Here is a 23,955-nt window from a genome sequence, read left to right as displayed (position 1 = left end):
ATTCAATGCATCAAACCAAAAATCAAAGAAGCAGCTTTGTTAAACATTCAAACGATAAATCACTGCAGTCTAAGTTGCTGGAGTTTTATTAATGCCTCTGATGGCCTAATGTGCAACTTTATAATGTGAGATCTGCAAGGTGCAGATCAACAGCAGTGTTTGGGTTCCATGAGATGCAGATAAAGTCAGCTGTGTGATTTCCTGATGTCTCTGCAGCTATCTTGTGAAGCAGAGGTTGTTTAAATTATATACAAGTCTGCTGAGCAGATTTTTTTTTTTAGCCCCCCCCCAAAGCACTCTGCTGTTAAAAAAAAAAAAAAAAAGAAGAAGAAGAAGAAGAAGAGAAAGAATGCCTTCACCATGAGACCCCAGCAAAGATTAGATAAGGATTTCTGGAAGGGAGGGAGGCGGGCAGACCGGCAGGCTTGCTGGATCAAACAAGTGGGACCAGCACTTTCTGTTCAAAGAGCAGGTTTTCTTGAGTCTTCAAAGCTACAAACCGTTATGCAACAGACACCCGTGCAGTCTGAATTAGTTCATATCTTTCATCTCTTCCTCTACTTGCTGCCTTTTTTCATTTGACCCCGTTTCCCCTCACTCATTAAAACTACTGTCAGTAGAGAGCAAGCACACTGCCATCGACTCAAATGCTTACCCGACCAAGGGAAGTTTGGATCAGGCTTCACAGGTTTGTTCTGAACTCTGAACATGTGTTATGATCAAGCATCATGTTTCACAGCTTATAAACAAGAGCCTGTCAGACATTGTGTGAATATGTGCAGTCTCTACAGTCCAAAATGAGTAATTAAGAATATGTGTGACTGTGTGTTTAACAGTGCTTTCTATCATCCATTTCTCTGACCTTCACTGTCCTCTGCATTATCCTCATCATCATCAGGTGATGCTGTGGCTAGACCTTCACCTTGAGACCTATCAGCACGAGCTCTTCGAGTATCCTGGGAAACAAAAAGCCAAAAAAAAAAAAAAAAAACCCAAACAAACAAAAAAAACATTAATTCATACATTTGAGAACACACTGTAACAGAAGGCAGATTATGATTAGCTTACCTGCTTATGCTGCTGCAGCAGGTTGTCCAAGTTGTGACGTCTCTTGTAATTGAAATAGAAGTTCTTGCACTGTGCCTCGCTTTTGGTGCCCACCATTTTGGCAATAGCTGTCCAGTTTCGCCCATGCTCAACAAGCCCTGCGCAGGATGAAGAGAGCGACTTTAATACTCGGTAAAATACAAATTAACAAAGCTTTTCATGTTTATTAATATAGACTAATGGCACACGAGACTTCTTAAAATCATGATGCAAACTGTATTTAATTGGGGGGTTTGGTTGCAAGTATGTAAAAGGCACTTCAAAAAAAAAAAAAAAGACAAGCTTTAAAAGCCTGATTTGGCCTGGACATTCAGTAACAGCTGTCATGCTGTCAGAACCTCTATTACAGTTCTAGAAGATGAACTCGGTTAAATCTTTAAAAATAAAAACATTACTGCAAAATTACACTACTGTTGCTGTGATTTGCTATTGGTTTTCCCTATCCCGCGCTGATTACACAATCAGCTTTGATGGCCCCACTAAACCTTGAAATTACTCTTCCACCCTGCAGTGAATTGGAAGACTTCCATTTACCTTTGACATTATTAGGGCGGCTCTTCTCTAAATCCTGTAACCCATGTGACCTCCCCCTCCCTCCCAGCCCCACTGAGATGAAGGATGCTGGCAACGTGACAAATCACTGCAGAGCTAAACACAAAACCTCATTAATGTTCCAGTTCAAGGAAGGAATAAGGGTACTGGGACTGTTCAGAGTGACTGTCTTATTTACTTATTTGTATCAGAAAAAAAATAAAGAAAAGGATGGCCTTGTGTATTTAACTGAATGCAGCACATTCACTCTATCAGATCACCACTTAGATTATTTGTTTTGATCACTATGGCAACTTTATCTAGCAGATATTAATACAACCCTGGTCATATTTTTTCCTCTGTTGTACTAACTGCTTTTTGTAATATATATTCTATAAACTAGTACTTTTTCCACATAATGACAACTGTGCCAGATGTTTCACAGCATAGCTGAGCACTGACAACACATTCACAACACATTCAATAAGACATACTGGATTTCTTATTGCTGTGCACACGGACTGCACGTCTTGAGATTAATTTACAATCTGGCTCACACATTCACAGCAATCATTGACAAACTGGGCTACAGTCTGAGCACAACGGTCAACACAAGGGCAGAAACTGAGAAATGATCAAGTGACCTGAACTTTCTCTAAAAACGAATCGACGTCTGAGCGCAGTTGATTCATTTGTTATATCATATGCAAAACATTCAAAAACGTTCTAAAGCTCCAACACCTCCAATTTCACTGAGGAACAATAAATAAGCTGCAATCCATCAGCTCAATATGACATGATCATGTTTGGTTCCACATGTGCTTTCAAGGAGGAAATATAAAAAAGAAAAAAAAAAACAGGATTGATTGGCTTAAAGCTTGTTTGTTAATGACCAAATCATTTAAGGCTACTACTTATTATTAATTTAAATTAAAGATGTGAAATTTTCACAGACTACAACTACATCTCAGAGTCTTTCTGATTTGACTAACGAGCCTGGCATGTATTAGCCTTGTACTAACACCAGGGCTTATGCAGATAAACAAATCAAGTAACTCAGGGGGAAACTGTTTACTGGGCCTGCATGACCAGCCTGAACCCGGTTTGTCATATGACTGGCCTCTCTTAGTTACATTAATCCACAGACATACAGCACCAGTCAAAAGTGTGTCCAAACTTTTGACTGGTACTGTATGTAGCATATAGGTCTGGAAGCCTGAGGAGATAATATTCGCTTTCTTTGTAAAGGTGGAGCAACTAAACCCAAGCAATACAGTCTTAATTGTTCCGCATTAATCCGTTTGTTTACTCCCTCTGCCAATCTACCCTAAATGAGAGCCGACACCAACAAAGCCAAACAAAAAAGGGGAAGAGTGGGCATACTTGAATGGCATATGACCTGACTAACGATTACAGTGTGCAGCCTATTTTTAAGAATACATCCAAGTAACTTTTAATTTTTTTTTTTCCCCTCAAAGAATCAGAAGAGTGTCTGAGACTGAATAATAGATAAGAAGCTACAACTGTCACACTCTACTGCTTCTTGGATGGCCTTAATAGGTCACTTCTGAGAAGTCAGCAGAGCAGTGCAGCTAAAAGGAAAAAAAAAAAATTAACAAACAAAAAACAAAAAAAAAAACCCTACAGGCTCTCTAACAGTTTCCAGTAAAGCACCAGCAATAGTTTTCATTTGTGTAAACGCATGTGCACAGTCATTCCTGTGTACGTGCAATAAACGAGCAGGGCAAAGCAATATCAGATAATCAGAAGGGGGAATAGAGAAAGGCGGGAGAGAAAGAAAACGTGATCGTGAGAAGCAGAGGCGCCTCAGCCAAGCAGTGATAAAAAAGGAAGGACAAAGACTTAAGGAAGAAGAAAAAAAATAGTAGTAATTAATTAAAACAGTACCTTTTTTGGCTATTTCCATCTCCTCCTCGGTCCAGCGAGAAGTTTCTCCGGTTTCACCAGCACCAGCTAAATCACAAAGAGAGACACAGCCCCATCAGCACAGACAGAGGGAGACAGAAAAACGATAGAAAGTGAAGGAGGGAGGGAGACGGAGAGAGTGTGACACTTCTTTCTTCAGCCGTCTCCTTCTCATGGCCACTAATCTAATAATCTGTTTACATTCAGGGGCTGCCGAGACCTGCTCCCTCACTTACACTCTCGCTCTAGCTCACTCTCCTCCTCTCATTTTCTCCCACTTTCTCCTCCCATTTCTCGTTCTCTCTCCTTCCCCACAGCCCTGAGCAAGCCCTGCTCCTCTCTAATCCACAAGGGGAGGGCCTTGGTCAGCTGATGTAGCACCAGACAGTTGAGAGCCATGCCTCCCTCTTTGGGAAATGGCCTTGGATGGAGACAAATAGGCAGACGGAACAGCCAACCTAAAAACCCTCCCACCCTCTCTACTGTGATACTGTGCATATGATACACACACACACACACACACACACACACACACACACACACACACACACACACACACACACTCCTTCTCTTTGCCTGAGCTTGGCCACACAGTTCATTGCCCCGCCTCTAACAAAATTCACAGAAGTGCACAGTTAGTGTGGAGGGGGCTGAATGAACTCTCGCCCACTCTCCTCTATGGCACCCACTGAGACTGTGTAAACATTTGGACTAATATAGCTGCAGATGTACCCTTGACATTAAGAGGTGGTCTGCCCCCCCCCCCCCCCCCAAATCTTGAAGATGAGATCAATTCTCACTGTTTAGACTCCTCCTGCCACACAGTGTTTTACTTTTAGTTAAGCAAATGTGCACTAGACCAATTAGACTAATTTCTTCTTCACTGACAAATGCATCCCATTACAGGGGAGACCCCTCCAGAGTGGTTCTCAATCTGTTAGTTATGAAAACAGTCAGTATGTCTGTCTACAGTGTAGCATGTTGACATAAAGATACATACACCAGCCCCCAAAACAGAATCCAAGCCCCTACTGAATCAGCACCTTCCTCAACTTGCCTGACCCAGTTTCAGCTAGGCAACACTGACAGCCAGTTACCCTTTTGCACCTAGCCCACGTACTTCTAAGAAACACCACAGCTGTGGGGGTTACGACAGAGCAAGTAAACAGTTCCACACAAAATCCACAATGCAGTCACTAAAGGAGAGTTTTGAGACAGTCCTATGTAAACCAGAATGAAGAGGGTTCAGAGGACGGATGGGCACTGTAGAGGGTTAATTAATTATAGGTTAGACACAGAGAGGGACAATTCAAAAAGATATGCAGCACGCTTACAAAAGAAACGTAACAGATAGGGACCCTGGGCACCTGATAACCTGAGCTACCACTGTCAGAGTGTGAAGGAGTTACCCGTGACAAGAACACACTACAGCAGTCGACTGCTACACGGACTGCAAACTGCTTCCCGAGGGAAATGCAGCCTACCTGGCAATGAGTACCTGAGCTGTATGTCCCCTTTTAGGCTATTGCCAGCTTTAAAGTCTACATTTTTAATAAGGAGAAAGCCAGCAGTACTGTATTTTAAACACACCTAAAGTCCTTCTAGAAGCCACCTTAAGCATTATCCAAATCGACTTCAATTTCAATTGTTTCTGGGATATAAAAACTGTATGTACAGAATCATGCAGACAGCAGACACTTTGCTCCAAAATAAGGATTTACAAGCCTTTTCGCTGGGAATACTTCTACTGCCATCCTTCCTGATACAGAGCTTCCAGCTATAAATATGAGTTCAGGATTCTTCCTGCTTCATAATCGCTCTCTTGTAACCTTGTTTGAAGGTAAGCACCATTTCATCATGTCAGCTCATAATACAAGAAGAGAAGAGCAAACATGATTATTGATGAAGGGTCAAGTCAAAAATCGTGATTATTGATGAGAGAAAAAGAAAATGGCTTTTTTGCCTACTTTGACAGTTTGCTGCGTGCCATATGGCACGATGGATTAACTAAATAAAGTGTTACATTATAGTTTTTCCAACACAAACTATAATAAAAGACCACATTTAAAGAACTTGAAATGTTCCAACTTTGCATGCTCTGATATTATTGAATTAGTTTTGCTCACGTTTGAATCACATTCCTAAATAGTGTATGACTGAATGTGGTGTACGAAGACCCATAAAATTCTCCCCAGAATGTATCCTGAGAGTATTCACCTTTAGCAGCATCCATGGAAGCTACTGGAGTCTGGGGTTTTGAAGGCTCCTTCATGGCCTTCTGAGCTGAATTGGGTTTAGGGATCTGTGGTGGATCTGGCATGGCAGGCTCAGGGGCAGTGGGAGGTGCTTCCTCAGCTGCCACAGATGCAGCCTCATTGGCCATGGAGCGTGTGGTGATCCTTCCCTTACGGCGTCCCTGGCTGTTGGCAGTCTTCCTGCCACGCGGCGTGTTTTGCTCCTTTCCGTCCTCGTCTTCCCCACCGTCACACTTGTCTTTGTCCTTGCCAATGTCCCTGTGGTTTTGGACAGGGAAACACAGCTTTTAGCTGTTGGTACTGCAAATATCTATTCCCTCTTGGCTCAGCAATAACAAGCTCTCTTATGGTAACCTGTTCTTTTTCCTTGCTGACTGAACGAATAGGGAAGAAAGAAAAAACTTAATAGAGAAAGTAATTTGTCTGTTAGCAGAGAACCACTAATAGACACTGCAACACACCTGCCTTTAAATCTAGTCTAGACCATGAATATCACTGCTGCCCATGAACTGCTCAGTAGGACTAACTGAATGTTCATCACAATAATAATCACCTTCTTAATGACTTTCATCACATTCAGCTTTACTGCCACATTAAAGCTGAATGTGAAGTCACCTTTGTACATTCTTCACCTCTGTGTGCATTATTTTTATTTAGTGTAAACAGATTAAACCCAGGAAGTGTCCCTTTATTAACCAAACAAGCTAAAGTCATCTTGTTTATAGGCTGTTAGAACATTGTGGATATATACAAATGTTGCTGGATATCAAAGGTGAATTTGTTTCTAACAACTACAGCCAACTGAAAGCAGTGAAGCATAATACACCATATGTAACCATGACATCTCTTCTCACACAGTGAATGGATCAAACACGGACATCAAACAAAAGGGAGTTTTACCTGCAGGGCCTGATGGTGACACAAGGACAAACAACTATTCATAACTCACCTAGAATCCTCCTTTTCATCTTTCTCTTCCTCGTCCTTCTTTTCCTCGTCCTCTTTTTTCTCCGACTTCTCAGACTTGTCCTCTTCGTTCTTGTCGTCTGACTTGTCTTCTTGTGAGGGACGTGTTATTTGCTGAAGACAAAACACACGGGGTAAAATATTTAGCTAAGCATTAAGAAAAACTCTGGTCTAGATTATTCAAAGAGATTTTAGTTGCTCAAATTTTGTATAAGTCTAATCTCTAGAAACACATTCTTCATATGCAGAATATGTAGGTGCCTGACAAGATTTCTGTTTATAATCTGCCTGTAGTGAGAGTGCTGCTGAACCACCATGTTTGAGTAGGCTTTGGCTCCGTGCAGTTTAACAGTCTGTGTGGAGCGGAAAAAGAGGGACTGCATTTGTCAGGATGCATCAGACAACCTCTGGCTAAAGTAATGTATTGTAGCTTTATACTTAAATTATCTGCATTCTCAAACCATAATCAGAGGATGTGAATAGAAATTTTTGCCTGGATATCCGTTGGCTACACTAGAAGAACCAAAAAAAATTGGGTGCTGCCCCAGAAGCTACAGACAAAAGTCAGCAGACTAGCCAATGGGTTCCAAGATTGATATAAATCAAGAACTCAAAGAGAGAGACTATTATCCAGGCCAAAGTCTTATCAATGCTTCAATTCAGATGTAAAAACCTACCCAGCAAGTCACTTCAAGCCATTCCAACAACCTCAAAAGCATTCAAGTTTGTTTTATCCCCCTCAAAGGGCTTATGTTACCTTCCACCAGTCTGATGCTACTTTATCATACAGGACGGCCTCACCAGTCTGGAAAAATGTTCAATTCTAAAGCCAACAGAAAAATTCAGCAGAGCGATTAAAACAAACGCCGCACTTCATTTACTGTTACTGCTGCGTTCAACTCAAAATAAGGCAGAAATGTACAGATTCTGCACTCTTCTTTAGATGTGATGCAATATCTTTATCATCAACGGTGCAAAAACAGCCCACATTGCAGACACTGCCCTCTCTCATGTGTTTGTCCTAATGACAGAATGAAGAATTCTGATGTGTGGCCAGTTCTCGTGCCTCATTTGACTCACTTAAGTCCTCAGAGAAAGAGAAGGGGTCGATAGTCACAATATTCATACTTTATACCATCCTCTAACAGATAACAAGTCAAGTAGTCCTCCTAATAAACAAAAGCGAATTACTTCACCTCTATATCACTGCCTATATGAATAGGGTCAAAACATTATTTGTATGTGAATTTAAAAAAAGAAAAGAAAAAAAACAGACCAGACACAGTGATTCTGAACAGAGCAACAGTCTTTATCATCAGTGCTGGCGTGGTTCACCACAGAACGCTTCCTCCTGCCTGTTCACTAAAAGAGCTGCACTGCAACAAGTCTGGTTATGCCAAGCCAAAGATCCCATGCTGGTACTAGATGGGGCCAAGGAATGTGTTTCATTCAATGGTAAAGGCAAAAGATACGGGCAGGAAAATAAAAAGGAAGACCGGGGTACCACTTTGGAGAGGAAAAAAAAAAAAAAGGAATGTGGCTGTCTTGTCTATTTTACAAAAACATGTCTCTGCACACGAGGAGTCTGGCTGCTTCATCGTATACTGAAGTAAGAAATTAACAGCAGTTTCATGGAGTCAGCTGTGACTGCTGTGTGACTGCTCAGATTGTGTCTCACTTGAAGAATTAGCGGCTGCTGTAGCCAGTCTGATAGTCTGTTTTTTTTTTTGTTTTTTTTTTGTTCTTTAAGAATGGACACACACAAAATCAAATCTGCAGTATGTGAGAAAACTGCACGTGATGCAGTCCTCAAGATTTTCCCATAAGCTCTATTAGTCTCTGCACAGCCTTCCCTTAAATCAATTGTACACATAACTGGAAAATTTGATGGTTCACGGTTGATGTCATTGCAATTTGCTGTTTATCAAAACTATTGCTTGCAAGCTACTTTCTATTTAGCGTTTGATACACATCAGGGGTCAAGCCAGAATTTCAAAACAAAAGATCAACCTATTCACTCATGCTATCCATGTAACCATATTGTGTAGTGCCATGAAATAGACTGGATACCTGTCCAGGGTCCAACCTTACCTCTTGGCCTGTGAAAGCTGGGATAGGCCCAGCAGCCCGTGACCTTAAGTTGGATAAGTGGTTGTGAAAATGGATGATTAAATGGCTCTACAGTGTAGTATGACAATGCAGCCATAGGTGTCCAGTTCTTTATGGAAAGCTCTGCATGTCTGAAGCTTGGATTACAAATGGATGGATGCAGAGAGGACCTCTCTCAATTCACTTCCTACCTGCAGTGGTATGAGAGGCATGTCTTTTGGTCAGTTTTGCCAATTCAAACCTCTCTGTACAAAGGAGAACAGCCCTGTTTGGGCAGGTTTATGCTCCCCATACATGCCCTTCAGTGAGATGCTGTTCTGGTTGGATCAGGGAATGCTCGTGTTTGCTTTGGAGGTGGCCAAAGAGCCGTGGCATTCCTGCCTCGTCTCCCACACTGCGTAAAGAGCCTCTACACAGATGTTCTCCAAAAGTCAGTGAGTCCCTGTGGTTCTGTGGCTCTTCAGCATTTTTAAATGAAGCTCTTTCCTGACCCGTCTTGAATATTTTAAGAGTTTTAATTTCTGCCCTCTTTTGCTGATTCACAAGTCCTATTTGATTTAGGAAATGACAGAGCCACAAGTCAATCTTCCTTTTCCTACCGCAGAACTCAGACCACCGGAGGAATCTCTCACTCTTGCTACAAACAATTCCACTGTGGGAATAGGAAATGGAAGCCCTGAAATTAGTTATTGCAATCATACAGGAGACAATTAGTAGGAAAGCACATTTATAAATGTTCTGGTAAAGGAATCTTAAAAATATGGGAAAGGTTAAAAAAAAAAAAAAAGTTAAAACCAGCCCAGATTCTATGAAAATGCTTTGCACAGCTGATGGTTTCTCCTTAGCACCGTGTAACAACTTAATGTCCAAAAAAAAAAAAAAAAAAAACTCAGCATTGGCCATGTTACTATGGTTACCATTTGAGCTCTGCATGGGGAAGAACTATAAACCAATAAAATCTGCTTCAAAAACTGTCAGGAAACTGAGTAAGAGGCTATTATGGACTCCTATGGTAAAACAAACAAAAGGACCAATACACAATCACTTTGCACATGCAAAGCTATACAACCTGTAACCTCAGTTCACACCTGCTGAGTGACCTGGCCAATAAATCAAAACATACTGTTTTCATTTCAGCTTGTTGCGGACTTCTCGACTTTTGTAACCTGGCGCACGTGGCCAGAGCAACAACGTTATAGACACGGGTGCACATCATGTCAGTCTTTACCCTCATTTTAATGATATATCATTACAGATTTGTTCAGACATTTCCAGATTTTAAAAGGAGATGCTGTAACAGCTTGGAAGGATGAGATTTTCCGGAGGAAACCTTGGGAGAAGGAAAAAAAAAAAACCCTCCACAATTTCTTTTTTTGCTTCCTGTTTCGACGGCTTCCACTCCTATACCAGCGCTGATGCAGAGGTTTCTTCTGATTGGCGATACCAATGGTTCAGGAGAAGACCGAAGCAACACTATAAATGTGACAGGGCTGCAGTGACATCACAGTTGGCGCGAGACACAACCGATGCAGTGACCATAAACCAGACTTTACAGCATAAAGTTATGACTCCGAGGAAGGTGCACTTCACGTCTAGGGGTCCTAGCTGGACCTACATATAAGGAAACATGAGCAAAGCTGCATGAAAAAAATAATAATGTCTCACTTTAGCACAGAAAACTTCAGAGGAGAGCAAGAAGGCTTTCAAAAATGACAACGGTGCCAAATTCTACTTTCATGAGCAGTGAAGTGGCTGCAGATACAGTGGAAGAGTGTGTTCTGTGCCGGCTTCCACGTGAGCATAAAATATGAAAACCAAATTGATTGTTGGGTAGCACGGTGGCGTGGTGGTTAGCGCTGTTTTCTCACAGCAAGAAGGTCCTAGTTCAAATGCATCTTGTGTGGAGTTTGCATGTTCTGCCCGTGTCTGCATGGGTTTTCTCCAGGTTCTCAGGTTTCCTCCCAAAGACATGCACTTAGTAGGGTCAGGTTAATTTGTGGTTAATTTCTAAATTGCCGATAAGTGTGGATGGTTGTCTCTCTCTCTCGTTTGCCCTGTGACAGGCGGGTGACCTGTACAGGGTGTACCCTGCCTCTCACCCTATGACAGCTGGGATAGGCTCCAGCGACCCTGAACAGGATAAGCGGCAGAGAATGGATGGATGGAAATTGATTGTTTAGTGGTGATGCTCTGTAGTCTCTGCTGCTCCCAACCACAAAATCTTTTCACTAGCTCACCACACACACACACACACACAAACACACACCCCTCCAACACTTGGAAACTGACTTGTTATTTCTTATATTTATCATTTTCTTGTGTGTATTATGTTGGCCTTAACCATGACCTGAGTGCAAAATTTAAATTCACCTCATGTGAATGCAGGCGCTGGAATGACAATAAAACTCCTTGAATTTTTGAATAATTGTCTTTTCTCTGTGTTCACAAGCAAAATATCCATTTGGATGATGTGCAGTCATTAAGGTTCAGCTGACATTTCTGTCATTCTGAGAGAGGGGAGCTGGTGCCTCTGTGAATATGGAAACAATGCTACTGATGTAGCAATGATCTACGAGGGTCCACCTGGGTCCGAGTTCAGTAAATTTTGTCATTTGTGAATGAATGGAAGGTTCCATGCAATACAATGTACCAACTATGCATGCACCCTTCACACTGACTTTAAGCAGACTAATTAAATAAATAAATATAAATGTCTTCAAACAACTAAAATCCTGGCCTTATGCTTAGTGGGGTGTAAATGATAAACAATTCAAGTTGTTCTAATTGACCTCTTTTATCCTCTGAGTGCCCCAATCCCCAGGTCCTCAATAGTTGGATGGGAATGAAAATAATGTGGATTTCAAGCTTTGGCCTTCACATTCATGCAATTTCAGCCCAGTTAAACACATACGAGCTACATGTTTGCCAAAGTTCTCAAACACTATAATTAAAAACACCCAGTGAGAGAATATCTATTGGAAGAACAGATCCACGTAAAGCCTGACCAATATTGGCCTATCACAGATATACGTCTGAATCGCAGTATATGCTATCCCATTATGCACCAGTATGAAAACACAATGCAGAAAAAAAATGCTTGGGATAATTTCAAAATGGTGTCATGACATAATTTTTACAGCAGTGGCTCCATTGTTTATGAACCAAAGTCACATCACAGCTGAGGAGCTGAGGTAAATCTGTGCCTTCATGTAAGCTGCTAACTAGTTTGTGAAATACACTGTGGTGCAGCTCATGAACAAATTCTCCACCTGATGCAGGTTCTGGTTAGAGCTGTCATATAGCACGCAGCAAAGCAGGAGTCCGTCCAGCTGCAGGGCAAGAGACTCCCTGGAGAGCAGCTGAAAGACACGGTGGACGGAATGTGGTGGTGATCTTTCAAAATAAAAGGGAAATTATCCACAGATGAGAAAAAAAAAAGTTAAAATGAGTTGGAAAGTATGTTTTGTTGGACTTTAACATACCTGGGCAGCTTGCCAAAGTAAAGTCTATGTGTGGGAACCACTGTATCAGCTGATACATTGATATCTGAAGTTTTTACTGTCTAAAATTTATATTGGCAATCAGCCAAAAAAAAAAAATCCAGTATCAGTCAGGTTCTACTTACATTCTTCCAGTAGAGTTCCAGAAACTCACAGGCTCACTGAAGCTGTTTTAGCAGAACGACGTAGCCCCACATCTTACAAGGACACATTTTCATTTAATTTGTCATCTGCTTGTCGGTAAATGTGCTTAAAAATGTTAAATCTGTTGTTGTGTAACTAATGTCTTAAAAACTCTGCCACTGAACATGACACTGAAGCCATTTTCTCAAAGCATATGTAGATGGGTAGATGACCATATATCCTGAACTTGAGCATTATATAAAAAAAAAAATATATATATACAAAGCTGCACAGGTCCTAGAAAACAACATAAGCTTCAAATGGCAGGCAAAGAAACATGCAACAGAGTATAAGAAATCATGTCCCAGAGTAAAGCAAAAGAAGTAAACTGGCTTCAACTCAAAACTGAAAAACTGGTTTTACAGTTAGTGACATACCTGCAAGCTCATTTGCTGGTCATAAAAATCCCTTTTCTTTGCTGAGAGCCACAGCTTACCAGTGGAGCAAACGAGAAATTACCCACCGGTACTTCCATAGCAGTGGTAATGGTAGCAGTAGAGGGGCAGGACAGCACCATAGTAGAGCTCCTTAGAAGGGCTGCCGGGCCACGGCACCACCACACATATTCCGGGAAAGCGTGTCATCAGGCCGCTTAAGCCGCCCAAAGAATTGTCCATCTCACATGCACACACTAATCTATGCAGGGTCACTCAAGGTAATCCCTGCCGAGCACTCCTCTTTGATTGGCACTCACAGCAGCACAGCGAGTTTTTTGGGCCTGTCAGATGGCCGGGCTGTACCAACTCAGCCATTTCAGAGAGGGGTGAATCTTTCTTTCTCTCGCTCTCAGAAGAACAGAAGAAAGAGGAAATGGAAAACGAGGAGGGAAGGGAAAAGAAGAAAAAAAAAAAAGCAGCACACAGCAGATAAGCTGCCAGCGCTGACTCGGTCTCACTGAGGATTTTTTCACTCGGCTTCACTCACTCGCCCTACATTCCACTGCTTTACTCTTGCTCACTCTTATCCTTTTTCTTCCAACTCTAATGACTCACTCTGCTCACTCGAGCTGCAGTTGTTAAGGCACCAGAACCTTGAAAGTCCGCCACATCCTGATGTGCATTACTCCGAATGTTAATAATATAATTTAAAAACAAAAAACACGCATTGTATTTCTTTAAGCAGCTGCCCTGAATCACAGGATGATCACAGAGGCCACACATTCATTTTTACTTTAGAGGTGTTTTCATGCATTCCCAACTGAGTGACAAAATTGCAATAGCTCACATTCCACTTGATTTTTTCCCAGTGAGCTAAAGATGCAGACCCAGTCTGCCTAACAAATTATTATCGATCAAGGTTTATCAGCTAAAGATGCTCTACAGTTCATCTGTGTATAACAGAAGTATTTGAGAGGAATAATCTCTATCTGGAATCATGTGCCTAGTGGTATCATATTAAAGAAAGGATATTTACTGTATACAACCTCCTTAAACAACGCCCGCACTGTTTGGAAAGCAACCCGGAAACTGCATCAATCGACATTTGCAACAGAGTCGGCTTGTTTATTATGCACGCCTGTAACACTGTTAATGCAAAATTTACAGAGCAATCCACCACATCACATGGCGGTGCCCGCAAGTACAACAGAAAATGTTTTCATCAATAAGTTTTACCAATCATGAGATCAGAATCTGGCCATATATAAAGATATTTCTCTGCTCACGGTTGGCCTCATGTGTCACAGAAAAGTCAAATCCTCCCTCAACTGCTGGCAGCTTTTTTTGCTTATGTAGAGAAACAGTCTACAACCAACTCATTGTGCTGCACAGTAAAAACACTCGACAGAGACAGAATGTCCCGTACAGAGACTATGGTGAAGTAGGGAAAGTCCAGCAAGGAGAAGAATAATCCAACAGAATGTGTTTGCTGACATTTGGCGCTGATTTCAATCAGAGTTAGGAGATGCTGCATCATTTTAAGTGCAGCCAAGACAACAATCATATGTACAACATCTCTCTAAAGCCTTCCTTTTGGCAACAACAAAGTTTACATTCCATATTTGACAGCGCTTGCACGCTGAGGCTTCAAAGGAAGGCGCGGCTCCACTTTGTCTCTATGCTTGATGCTGGGACAAGTAAGTCTTTTGAGAGACACATGCAGCAGATGAAAGCAGCATCATCACAAAAGGATTCCAGCTTCCTCTCAATTATTCACAAAAATACAGAAATATTTGATGTCTCTGGATCACTTGTTCTGTGCTTTTGCAAAACTTTTCAATGATACAGTATTACATATTCAGCAGTTAAAAAAAAAATTCAGCCAATATGTAACTGCCACAATACATGTTTTCTTTTCAATAAATATATTAATATTCAAATCATTAAATCCATTCATAATTTCCACTTTGAAAACAATTCATAAAATAACTCAGTCTCAGTAGAGGCTGTGTATGATGCTCACTCCATACCAGAAAATAAAACTGCTGAGTAGACTAAAAATGGAGAGACCAAGTTTGCTGCTGAGAGACACGGATGCCGTTTTAGAATATCTGAAACTGAAGCTGGACCAGCGGTGTCAGGTTACCCAATCCTGGAAGATATTTTCCCGTATCCAAACTCCACTGTGCACTTTAACTTATATTTCAGTAACTGTAAAAATATACATACATTATCTTTTACAGATGGAGCACGTGTGTCAAACTGCACCCATGTCACAATAATCCCACTGCTCAGTAAGCAAATGTCTCCCTGCTTCCAGTTTTGCTCCCTCGGACCCCTGAATACTGCCAGCAAAGCAGAGCCAGTCCTTGTGTAATATATGTAGCAGACACATATTTGTGTACTGTCAGTCTGATAAGAAATGAAACAGGTGTGGTCAGAATAAGACGAAGTCAATGCCGCAAACTCAGCATGCGAAATAATCACATTTCATGGCCACTGCAGACTGATCCAAACTGTGCATCCAGAACACTTGTTTTGTTATAAAGTCAAGTCTAACAGATCTTGAACAGAACAATTGTATAATTTGTCATTTTTAATGCTTACATGCCATTTTACTCCTAAAGAGAACCTAATTTACTCCAAACAGCTTTTGAAAGACAAATCCATCATCTTTTTACCCACACCAGCAAAGAAAAAAAAAATTAACCCAACCCATTTTCAAACATGAACACCGCAACATGTCGGGGGACTCAGGTTGGGCCTCTTTTCAAAGCTCTGATTTAGGTGAGGGTGCTGTAGAGCATGCAGGGGAAAGGACACATGGCACCCAGTGGCACACTGAATTCACCAGACCTTTACCTATGCTGTTGTCACATCACAGTCTTTATACATGAGAGCCGGCCGGTTAGACCATTAAGATCAGGCATTTAGCGCTGCGGTGCTACATGATTAAGCGCGTTTGATTTACCTGGTTCCTTCCTCTCCGTCTTCCATAGTTTCGCCTCACCAGCGTCTTGTAGTTGTGGTTCTTTTTGGTCAAATAGTAGTATAGGACACAGTCGGCAACACACTGAAATCACAACAACAAACTTAAGTATTTGCAAATCTTTAACCTTGTTTATTATATCACCAAGTACCTATGTATTTATTTATTTTTTTATTATTTGATCTATCTACTAATTGTTCTCCATTGTATTACTTCTTATTATTTCTTGTTCTATTGGCTTATCAGTCATCTGTGAAGCACTCCGAACTGCACTAACCTGCATGAAACGTGCTATACAATAAAACAAATTGATTTGACTGATTTACAGACCTACAAAATTAGGAATAAACTTTATTATAAACCACTAACTTTGTTACAGAATTTCAGAATAAGCAGTCATATGACAAACAGTGTAACTGCAGTTTACCTTTCTTTCAAGATAGGAGGCAATCAGGCCAAAGTTCTTGGGGTGCTGGACAAACCTGCACAAAGAAGACACAGATGATCCATGTGCCAAACCCACAAGAGCAAGGTAGCATTAAGGCCCATAAACCACATCTGCACAGCAGGGACAAACTGTGGCTGTAACACATTGTGCTGCCAACAAAGCAAAAACCACTCACTTCTCCTTGAAGATCTCCTTTTCGTGTTCAGTCCAAACATTCATGAACTGCCGGGCTTTGTACACCTTCATCGGGTCGTCCATTAAGCCGTTCATGTTGATGAACTTCACTCTCCTCTGCTCTGAGTCATACATCATGGGAGGGATGACTGACAGCTGTCTCATCTGTTTCTCGTTGTTCTGTGGAACATAAAGTGGCCTCTGTTACCCCTCCTGATCAATACACCACCAGATGATGCAGTAAGAGAACCACAAGTGGGATGTCTCCCTCTCCAAATACACAATAACTGGGACACTTTGGTTTGAACTGCGTGATTTGGAGAGCCTTATTTTACAGTTTCATTCCTCAGATGCTTAACCCAAACCTTTTCCTGCTGTTACTGCTTCACATTAAAAGCTTTCCACCAGTTAAAAATAAATAAATAAATAACAGGGTGCTTTTATTGTGAAGCAGTTTCAGAAAGACCACTGCGGTTAGCACAGAATCAGAGCTTTCCGTTTGGCTCAGAGGGCCAGACTGCAGCTGTTCGTGACAGGAATCGGTGCAACTACTATTCCTACAGTGGAAGAACCTCATAGCACATTTAAAATTATGCCCACTTCGTACCCACCTCCTGCTCAGAAAGCCCATCTATGATTTCAGAAATCTCATGCTCGCTTCTTGCAATCGTTGCAGACAGACCCGTTCCTCTTTGTCCAACCCTGTGGAAAACAGAGTTACAAATGTTACAATATTGCAAATTTATTTTTAAATGCTGCTGTAAAAAGACACCATCAGCTAGCTTCTATTCAGATTTTAAGGATTTACACCAGTTTCTTTTTCTTTTCTTTTAAACCATCCAAACTCAGGGTCAAATTGTTAAGCAATGGGAGAGAAATTTTGGAAGCTCTCTTCAAGACCAAAATCTTTGTGCCCATTATTATTAATGAAGAAAACAGGCTCTCTGACCAGTTATTACTGGCTTCCTCCATCACAGTCTAGCAGTCTGCATAAACAGTGCCGACATAAAAACTCTTACGTAGATATTTCAATTAAAGCAAAAAGCATCAGCGCCTGGAACAACCAGATGCTGGACCCTGACCCCGTCTCCAACCCAGAGAGCAAAAGTAGGCCATGACACACCATCTCATGTCCTCCATTTAAGGGATAGATGAGTAGATTTTAAAAAAACCGAAAAGGAAATTTTAACATCTAGGTGTAATGCCAGTTCTTGCCATTAACATATCAAATCACTGCTAGAGTGAATTTTCACAGTGGCGCCTCCCATTTTAATCACATCCAGCATACACTGGATGTTTACTTCATTCCTGTGATCACAGACAATCGTGCTACTAAATAAAGTTAACTACCCTTAACATAGGAGAGGAAAACTGCTCATATTTTGTATTTTTGATTCCTAAACAAAGAAAATAATTATGTTATTTAAGCTCTTATACAGACACATAAAAAGATAAAGTAGTTCACTGAAATTTCCTTTGGGCTTTAAAACTGTAAAAAGCTTTGTTGAAGAGTTTCCAGCTTGGTTACAGGCATTAAACAGGAAGAGTGTGAGGTGTTCACTACTGCAATGGTACATGTATTTATCATGAACTGCTCAGCACAGGAGGTTCGATAGGAGGCTTCTTTACCTATAGCAAACTAGTAGAGCAGACACTGTGAAACCTTCATTCATTTTGTATGATCTTAGCTCACACTGTGTGTTTGATCAGACTCCCTGCGTGGCCAGAATGACTGCACTGTCTAACCAGCCTCTATATGGAGCTCACTTTGAATGTAACCGTGAACATTTTACAGATCATTAAATTAACTGAGAAAAATCAAATTAATCAAAATTTAAAATAAAACTGATTGGTTTAAATTTAGCCCGAGTCTGTACGTTGGCCCCCTTTAAACCAATCCTACACCATGCTAACTTTTACCTCTGGAATCGCTCTTGCTGCTCTCTCTGCTTGCGGATCTCAGGGAACTGCCTTTCATAGTACTCCCGTGTTCTGCTCTCCTTGGCTTTGCGTCTGGGGTTGTTCTCCATTCGCTCCACCTTCTTCTCCCATGCTTCCATCAGCTGGTCATAACGCTGGCAGATCTTCTGTTCCTGTGTACACAGCATGAAACATGCACGAATGTATCAGGAGGAGGTCAGGAGTGGGCATCCATTACTACAGGACAAAGCAGCTTCCGGCCAAAACAGACTTGATCATCACAGTACAACACAAAATCAGTTTCACTTCAGAGAGATCAATTTGTCGTCACAAGAAGGGTTACAGCAGGAGCATTATCTGCTCCTTTGTACGAGAAGGAACAGGAGGAGAAGTGCCAAAGTGTTACAAATGACCTCTAGCAGGCTACTCATGTGCATGTCTCAAACCATACCATCAGAAATAAACTCCATGAAAGTGGTATAAGACATCCTTTAGTGGGACCTGTGCTAACAGCCCAGCATCCGAAACATCAGAAATTGAGCATCCACCATTACTGCCCTGGTCTTAGCACAGAGGACACTGAGCACATGTAACAACCACGGGGTGGTTGTGGCTCAGGGGTTAGAGCTGGTCATCTACTACTTGGATGGTTGGTGGTTCAATTCCTGGCTACTCCAGTCTGCATATCAAAGTATCCTTGGGCAAGATACCAAACCCCAAATCACTCCCGATGCGTTCGTCGGCATGTGAATGAGTGTGCTATTGTTAGATAGAAATTCAATTCAATTCAATTCAATTTTACTTATATAGCGCCAAATCACAACAAACTGTCGCCTCAAGGCGCTTTGTATTGTGGGTAAAGACCCTACAATAATACAGAGAAAACCCAACAGTCAAAACGATAGATAGAAAGCACTTATATGTGGAAAAAAGTGCTTGTATGTGTGTATAAAGCGCTTTGAGTGCTCAAGTAGAAAAGTGCTATATCATGAAAGAGTGAACATTACGCTGCCTGCAACATTATCAGTCTTCTGAGAGTTTGGACTGAAAACATGCAAGAGTAGCCCACTGCAGGTCATTTCGAGGGCTATGGCAGTGCTCCTCCTGTTCTGCCTTGCACATAGGAGAAGATACCACTCCTGGTTTGAAGGCCATCTATAGCCCTGTCCAGAACTGTGTAACAGCCTATCTCCTGGTATCTCTTCCACACTCTGCAGGTATGTTCTCATCCTACCAGCAGTAACAATGACATCAGCAAAAAGCAAAACTAGAGAAAAATGGTCTGTGGCCAACACTTATAAAAACATTCCCTTTTAGAGGGATATCTTGTTGTTGCACCTCCAGCGCTCCTGTTGCCCCTTTAATTTGTATCAACACAGGTGGAAATAGTTCCCAGTGGTTTATGCTTCCTTATTTGACAGACTGAGAACCCTGAAATTTAACTGACCTTGTGTTATACTGTGATAATCGAGTGTTCCCTTAATTGTTTGAGCAGTGTACTTCACATTTTGAGGAACCACTGCAATCTCAAACCAAAAAATGAAGTTATTATATTTGGCTCCAAGAAGCTGTCACTCATGGTATTTAACCAGATATTTACTCTGGATGTCATTGCCATTGCATAGTGACTTTTCTCAGGTAATGCTCTAATGCAATGGATTACTTTTTACTTCTTAATGGCAACAATCATCTGTTGTGAAGTAACATTACCCAGCACGGATTTTTAATTATTTTAAATTATTACAGGCACCAACTCCAGTGGATCAAACCAGCATCACTGTTTAATCCCATTAAGAATTTCTTAGTGTCCTAAAAAAAGTCTGGCTCGTCTCTCAGGAGCTGCATTCAAATGTTTCTGAATAAACAAAGACAAGAGCTCAGCTTCTTGAAGCCATCATAAACGTGATATGCTGGTACACCACATGACAGATGAGGCAAAACAGATGCAAATAACGGTAAAAGGTATTCAAAAAAAAAAAAAAAAAAAAAAAAAAAAAACTACCATCAGGTTACATAGCAACAACATTTCTCTGTAAGTAAGTGTGTATTTATTAGCGCATGTTTTGATCAGTCGCCGAAATCTATGTTGCACTTTATCTTTGAAAGTAAACACGACGACAGACGGGCTGAAGTGAAAGCAGGAGAGTTCAGAGAGTGCAAACCGCTCAGGAACTGGCTGTTTGTTGTGGGGTTTGAGTCTGCCTTTGACATTATTTATTTCAGTGTCCTGACCCCACGCACAGTCTGTTCTGATCCAGCAATTCTATTTACAAATAACCTTCAAAGGCCCATTGCCTTTTTGTTTTTGTAGCTATTAACACATGCAGGGACCATTTATTTATTATGAAGTATGAGAGAAAGAAAAAAGAATTCTCAGTAATTTCCAAAAATGTCAGACTTAAAATGTTTAGTGAAGATATGGAGAGACTGCTGGGAGGACAATGCAGCCTAATTTCCACTCTGTGCAGCGACGGACAAACAATTCACCTTCCTCTTGGCATGCAGCCATGTGCACTCTGCCATTGTTCAGAGTCCAAAAGGTCTGTCTGACACAGAGAGGGGAAGGTGGGACTCACTGAGCCACTGCAATATATAGGAAAGCCAAGTGTTTCACATGCTTATGTTGAGAGTAACGGTAACTGTATTATAACGTTCAAATTCTGTATCTGCTTTTTTTTTGTGATGTCCTGCTTAAAATTTACTGTAAATATGGAAAAAAGCAGACAGGATTACTCCCATCATGTTACTGATCTGTCCCATCAAATCTGATTAGAAATGAGAGCTGCAGATGGGTCAAAGCCCCTGCTCCCCTGTAATGCTGTCCATGAATGCCTTCTAACATACATAATTGGTAAAATATGAACATGGTCATATATACACACATGTTACCATGTGGAACGTCATTCCCAATAGGTCTTAACATGGAGTCATAAACTCTGAACAAGTTTGCAGCAGAAATGCACAGCACAAGCTCATATGTGGCATCAATATGTCAATATGACCTGACTAAAATCTCTCAACATAAATAATGTGCAAAAAGTCTTGAGCTATCCCTCATTTTTTACATTCTATTAGAAACATAAAAAATAAGTGCAGAGATTTACTGAAACTTGCAAACCTACATGAGAACACAGAATATAAAGGCAAAAACAGTTTGTACAATGCGCTTGAAAGTCAATATTTGGTGTGACCGCCTTTATTCTTCAACACAGTCTGAACTCTCTGAGGCAGCTTTCTTGTCATTTCTTTAAGTAGTCTTCAGGAACAGTTCTCCAGGCTTCCTGAGGAACATTCAAAGCTCTTCTTTGGATGTTTCTGCCTTTTGTTCTGTTCTCTCAAGACAATAGTCAATAATAAGTTCTCTCAAGTCAATAATACAGATCTCTGGGCTCTGGGGGGGCCAATCCATGACTGATACTGTTCTAATGTGTGTTTTTCTATCCATGTTTTATTGCATTGGCAGTGTGTTTGGGATCATTGTCATGCTGAAAAATGAAATTGTCAGTCAGATGCTTCCCAGATTGCACTTCACGGTAGATTTGACAAGATTCCAAACACCACTGACTGAAATGCAGCCCCAAACCATGACGGAGCCTCCACCATGTTTTACAGACGGCTGCAGAAACTCATTATTGTACCTTTCTCCTGACCTCCTCCATGCATATTTTTGGTGCATTTGAACCAAAAATTTCAAACTTGAATTCATCACTCTATCAGACCTGTTGTCACTGATTTTTCAGTTCACTTTGACATACCTCAGCCATTTCTCTCTGTTTCCCTTCCTTAAGAATGGCTTCCTGACAGCCACCATTCCACCAAAACCATTTCTAATGAAGCTTCAGTGAACAGTAGATGGATCAGCTGAGGGGCAGGTGCATCTCTCAGGTCCTGTGTCAGGGCTTTGATGGATTTTTTTACTATTTCTTAAGGACATGACATTCAGCTGCTGTTCATTTGCTGTAGATATATATTTTTTTTAAGGCCTGCAATTTATTTTGTCCTCCAGTTTGTTCAAAGGATATACTACACACCACGCAGGGCAGGTTTGCAGCTAACAGGTTTTATGCCTGCTGAACTGTTTTATCTTTGGCATTTTTCATAAATTCAAATAAAGAAATTGGAACAAATTGTGTTTTTGCAACAGGCTGCTAGTAACCAAGTGCCTAAAGTGCTTAAATGTATTATGCCTGACTGATCCATAGGTTAGTGTTAAATGGCATAACAAATAATCAGATACAAGGACTAGACTGAATATAAGTGAAAAAGCAGCCAGTGTCCAAAGAAAAACTTTGAAAAACCTTCAGAGAGCCGGGGAACTGTTGCTCAAGAGCACTTTAAAAGAAAGAAAAACTACATGTCTGGCTCCTTGGATGCAAAATGCAAAGAAATGAGGGGCGGCACAAGACTTTTGCACATTACTGTATATATTGTTTTAAAATTCTGTGCACAGGATAAAATGATAATTTGTTTCACTGTAACCTTCATATTCTAAATCTGACATCACATAATTGCAAGAACTTGTTTTAAAGAATATTAAAATTAATGTTCACCAAGTTCCAGTATTTATTATTAATATTAGGCATAAATAAGAGCGTGAATGTGAGTGTGGATGGTGTCTGTCTCTCTGTGTTGGCTGTACGACAGGCTGGCGACCTGTACAGGGTGTACCCTGCCTCTCGCCCAGTCAGCTGGGATAGGCTCCAGCCCCCCCCCCCCCCCCACAACCCTGAACAGGATAAACGGAAGTGAATGGATGGATGGAACATGAAGACTATAAATCAGAGTAATGCACTGCCTTGTGTCAGCGGTTCTTCTTTTTTTTTTTTTTCCTTCAAATTGTTTTGACACAAACTTCAAAACCAGAATAAATGCTTAATACTTTGTGGCATTTATTGTGTATATCTCAAGAGTATCTTATTGCTCTGTAGCTTTACATAAGCAAAGAAGATAGCACATATAAAAAGCTTCAACGATCCCATATCTCCTCCCAGGGGTCAGCTCAGGTCATCTGAGCACAAACAGTCATGTATGTTATGACTGTTACGCCACCCATGGAAACAGGGGTGCTGTTAGCTGTATCCATGACAATGACACAAATAAATGTGCAAGGACACTCACCCTTTGCTTACGTGCATGGTTCCTCCTCTTAAAAAATAAAATCAGCTTCTTCCTCATGACTTGGTTTCTGAAAGAGAACAGTTGCCAAAATCATTCAATTTTTTTTATGTATTAGAAAAAAAAAAAAAGCATTTTTTGTTTCAGCAGAGAAGTCACCACGGAGTTACTTTTAGCTACTACCTTTAAAAATGAAGCACCAAGCTCAAATTTCATTCAAACACAATACCAAACACGTTATTCATTTGTGCAGCAGGTACAAAATACTGAGACATGCTCTATTTGCACATGATGGTGGGGAAAGAATAACGAGTGCGCTGACCCTGAATGTGTAGACTGTACAGCAGACTCACAC

At 41.0% G+C, this 23,955-nt stretch overlaps 1 protein-coding gene across 1 annotated transcript in view; it reads right to left on the bottom strand.

The window, feature by feature from the left end:
• The window catches only part of ncor1 (nuclear receptor corepressor 1), a 60,548-nt gene that overhangs the window by 24,287 nt on the left and 12,306 nt on the right, over positions 1–23,955 (bottom strand). Inside the window, exons 9-19 of the mRNA XM_030747252.1 lie at positions 23,604–23,670; positions 18,486–18,658; positions 17,177–17,267; positions 16,567–16,745; positions 16,371–16,425; positions 15,926–16,027; positions 6,769–6,899; positions 5,782–6,077; positions 3,547–3,612; positions 1,069–1,205; positions 863–956 (exon numbers count right to left, since the gene is read on the bottom strand). Coding sequence (XP_030603112.1) covers positions 863–956; positions 1,069–1,205; positions 3,547–3,612; positions 5,782–6,077; positions 6,769–6,899; positions 15,926–16,027; positions 16,371–16,425; positions 16,567–16,745; positions 17,177–17,267; positions 18,486–18,658; positions 23,604–23,670 — 1,391 coding nt within the window. The remainder of the gene's footprint in view (positions 1–862; positions 957–1,068; positions 1,206–3,546; positions 3,613–5,781; positions 6,078–6,768; positions 6,900–15,925; positions 16,028–16,370; positions 16,426–16,566; positions 16,746–17,176; positions 17,268–18,485; positions 18,659–23,603; positions 23,671–23,955) is intronic.

Source organism: Archocentrus centrarchus, chromosome 14, assembly GCF_007364275.1.
Source record: "Archocentrus centrarchus isolate MPI-CPG fArcCen1 chromosome 14, fArcCen1, whole genome shotgun sequence".
Taxonomy (NCBI): Eukaryota; Metazoa; Chordata; class Actinopteri; order Cichliformes; family Cichlidae; genus Archocentrus; species Archocentrus centrarchus.
The sequence above is the reverse complement of the archived record's forward strand: the minus strand, read 5'-3'. Positions and strand labels throughout refer to the sequence as shown.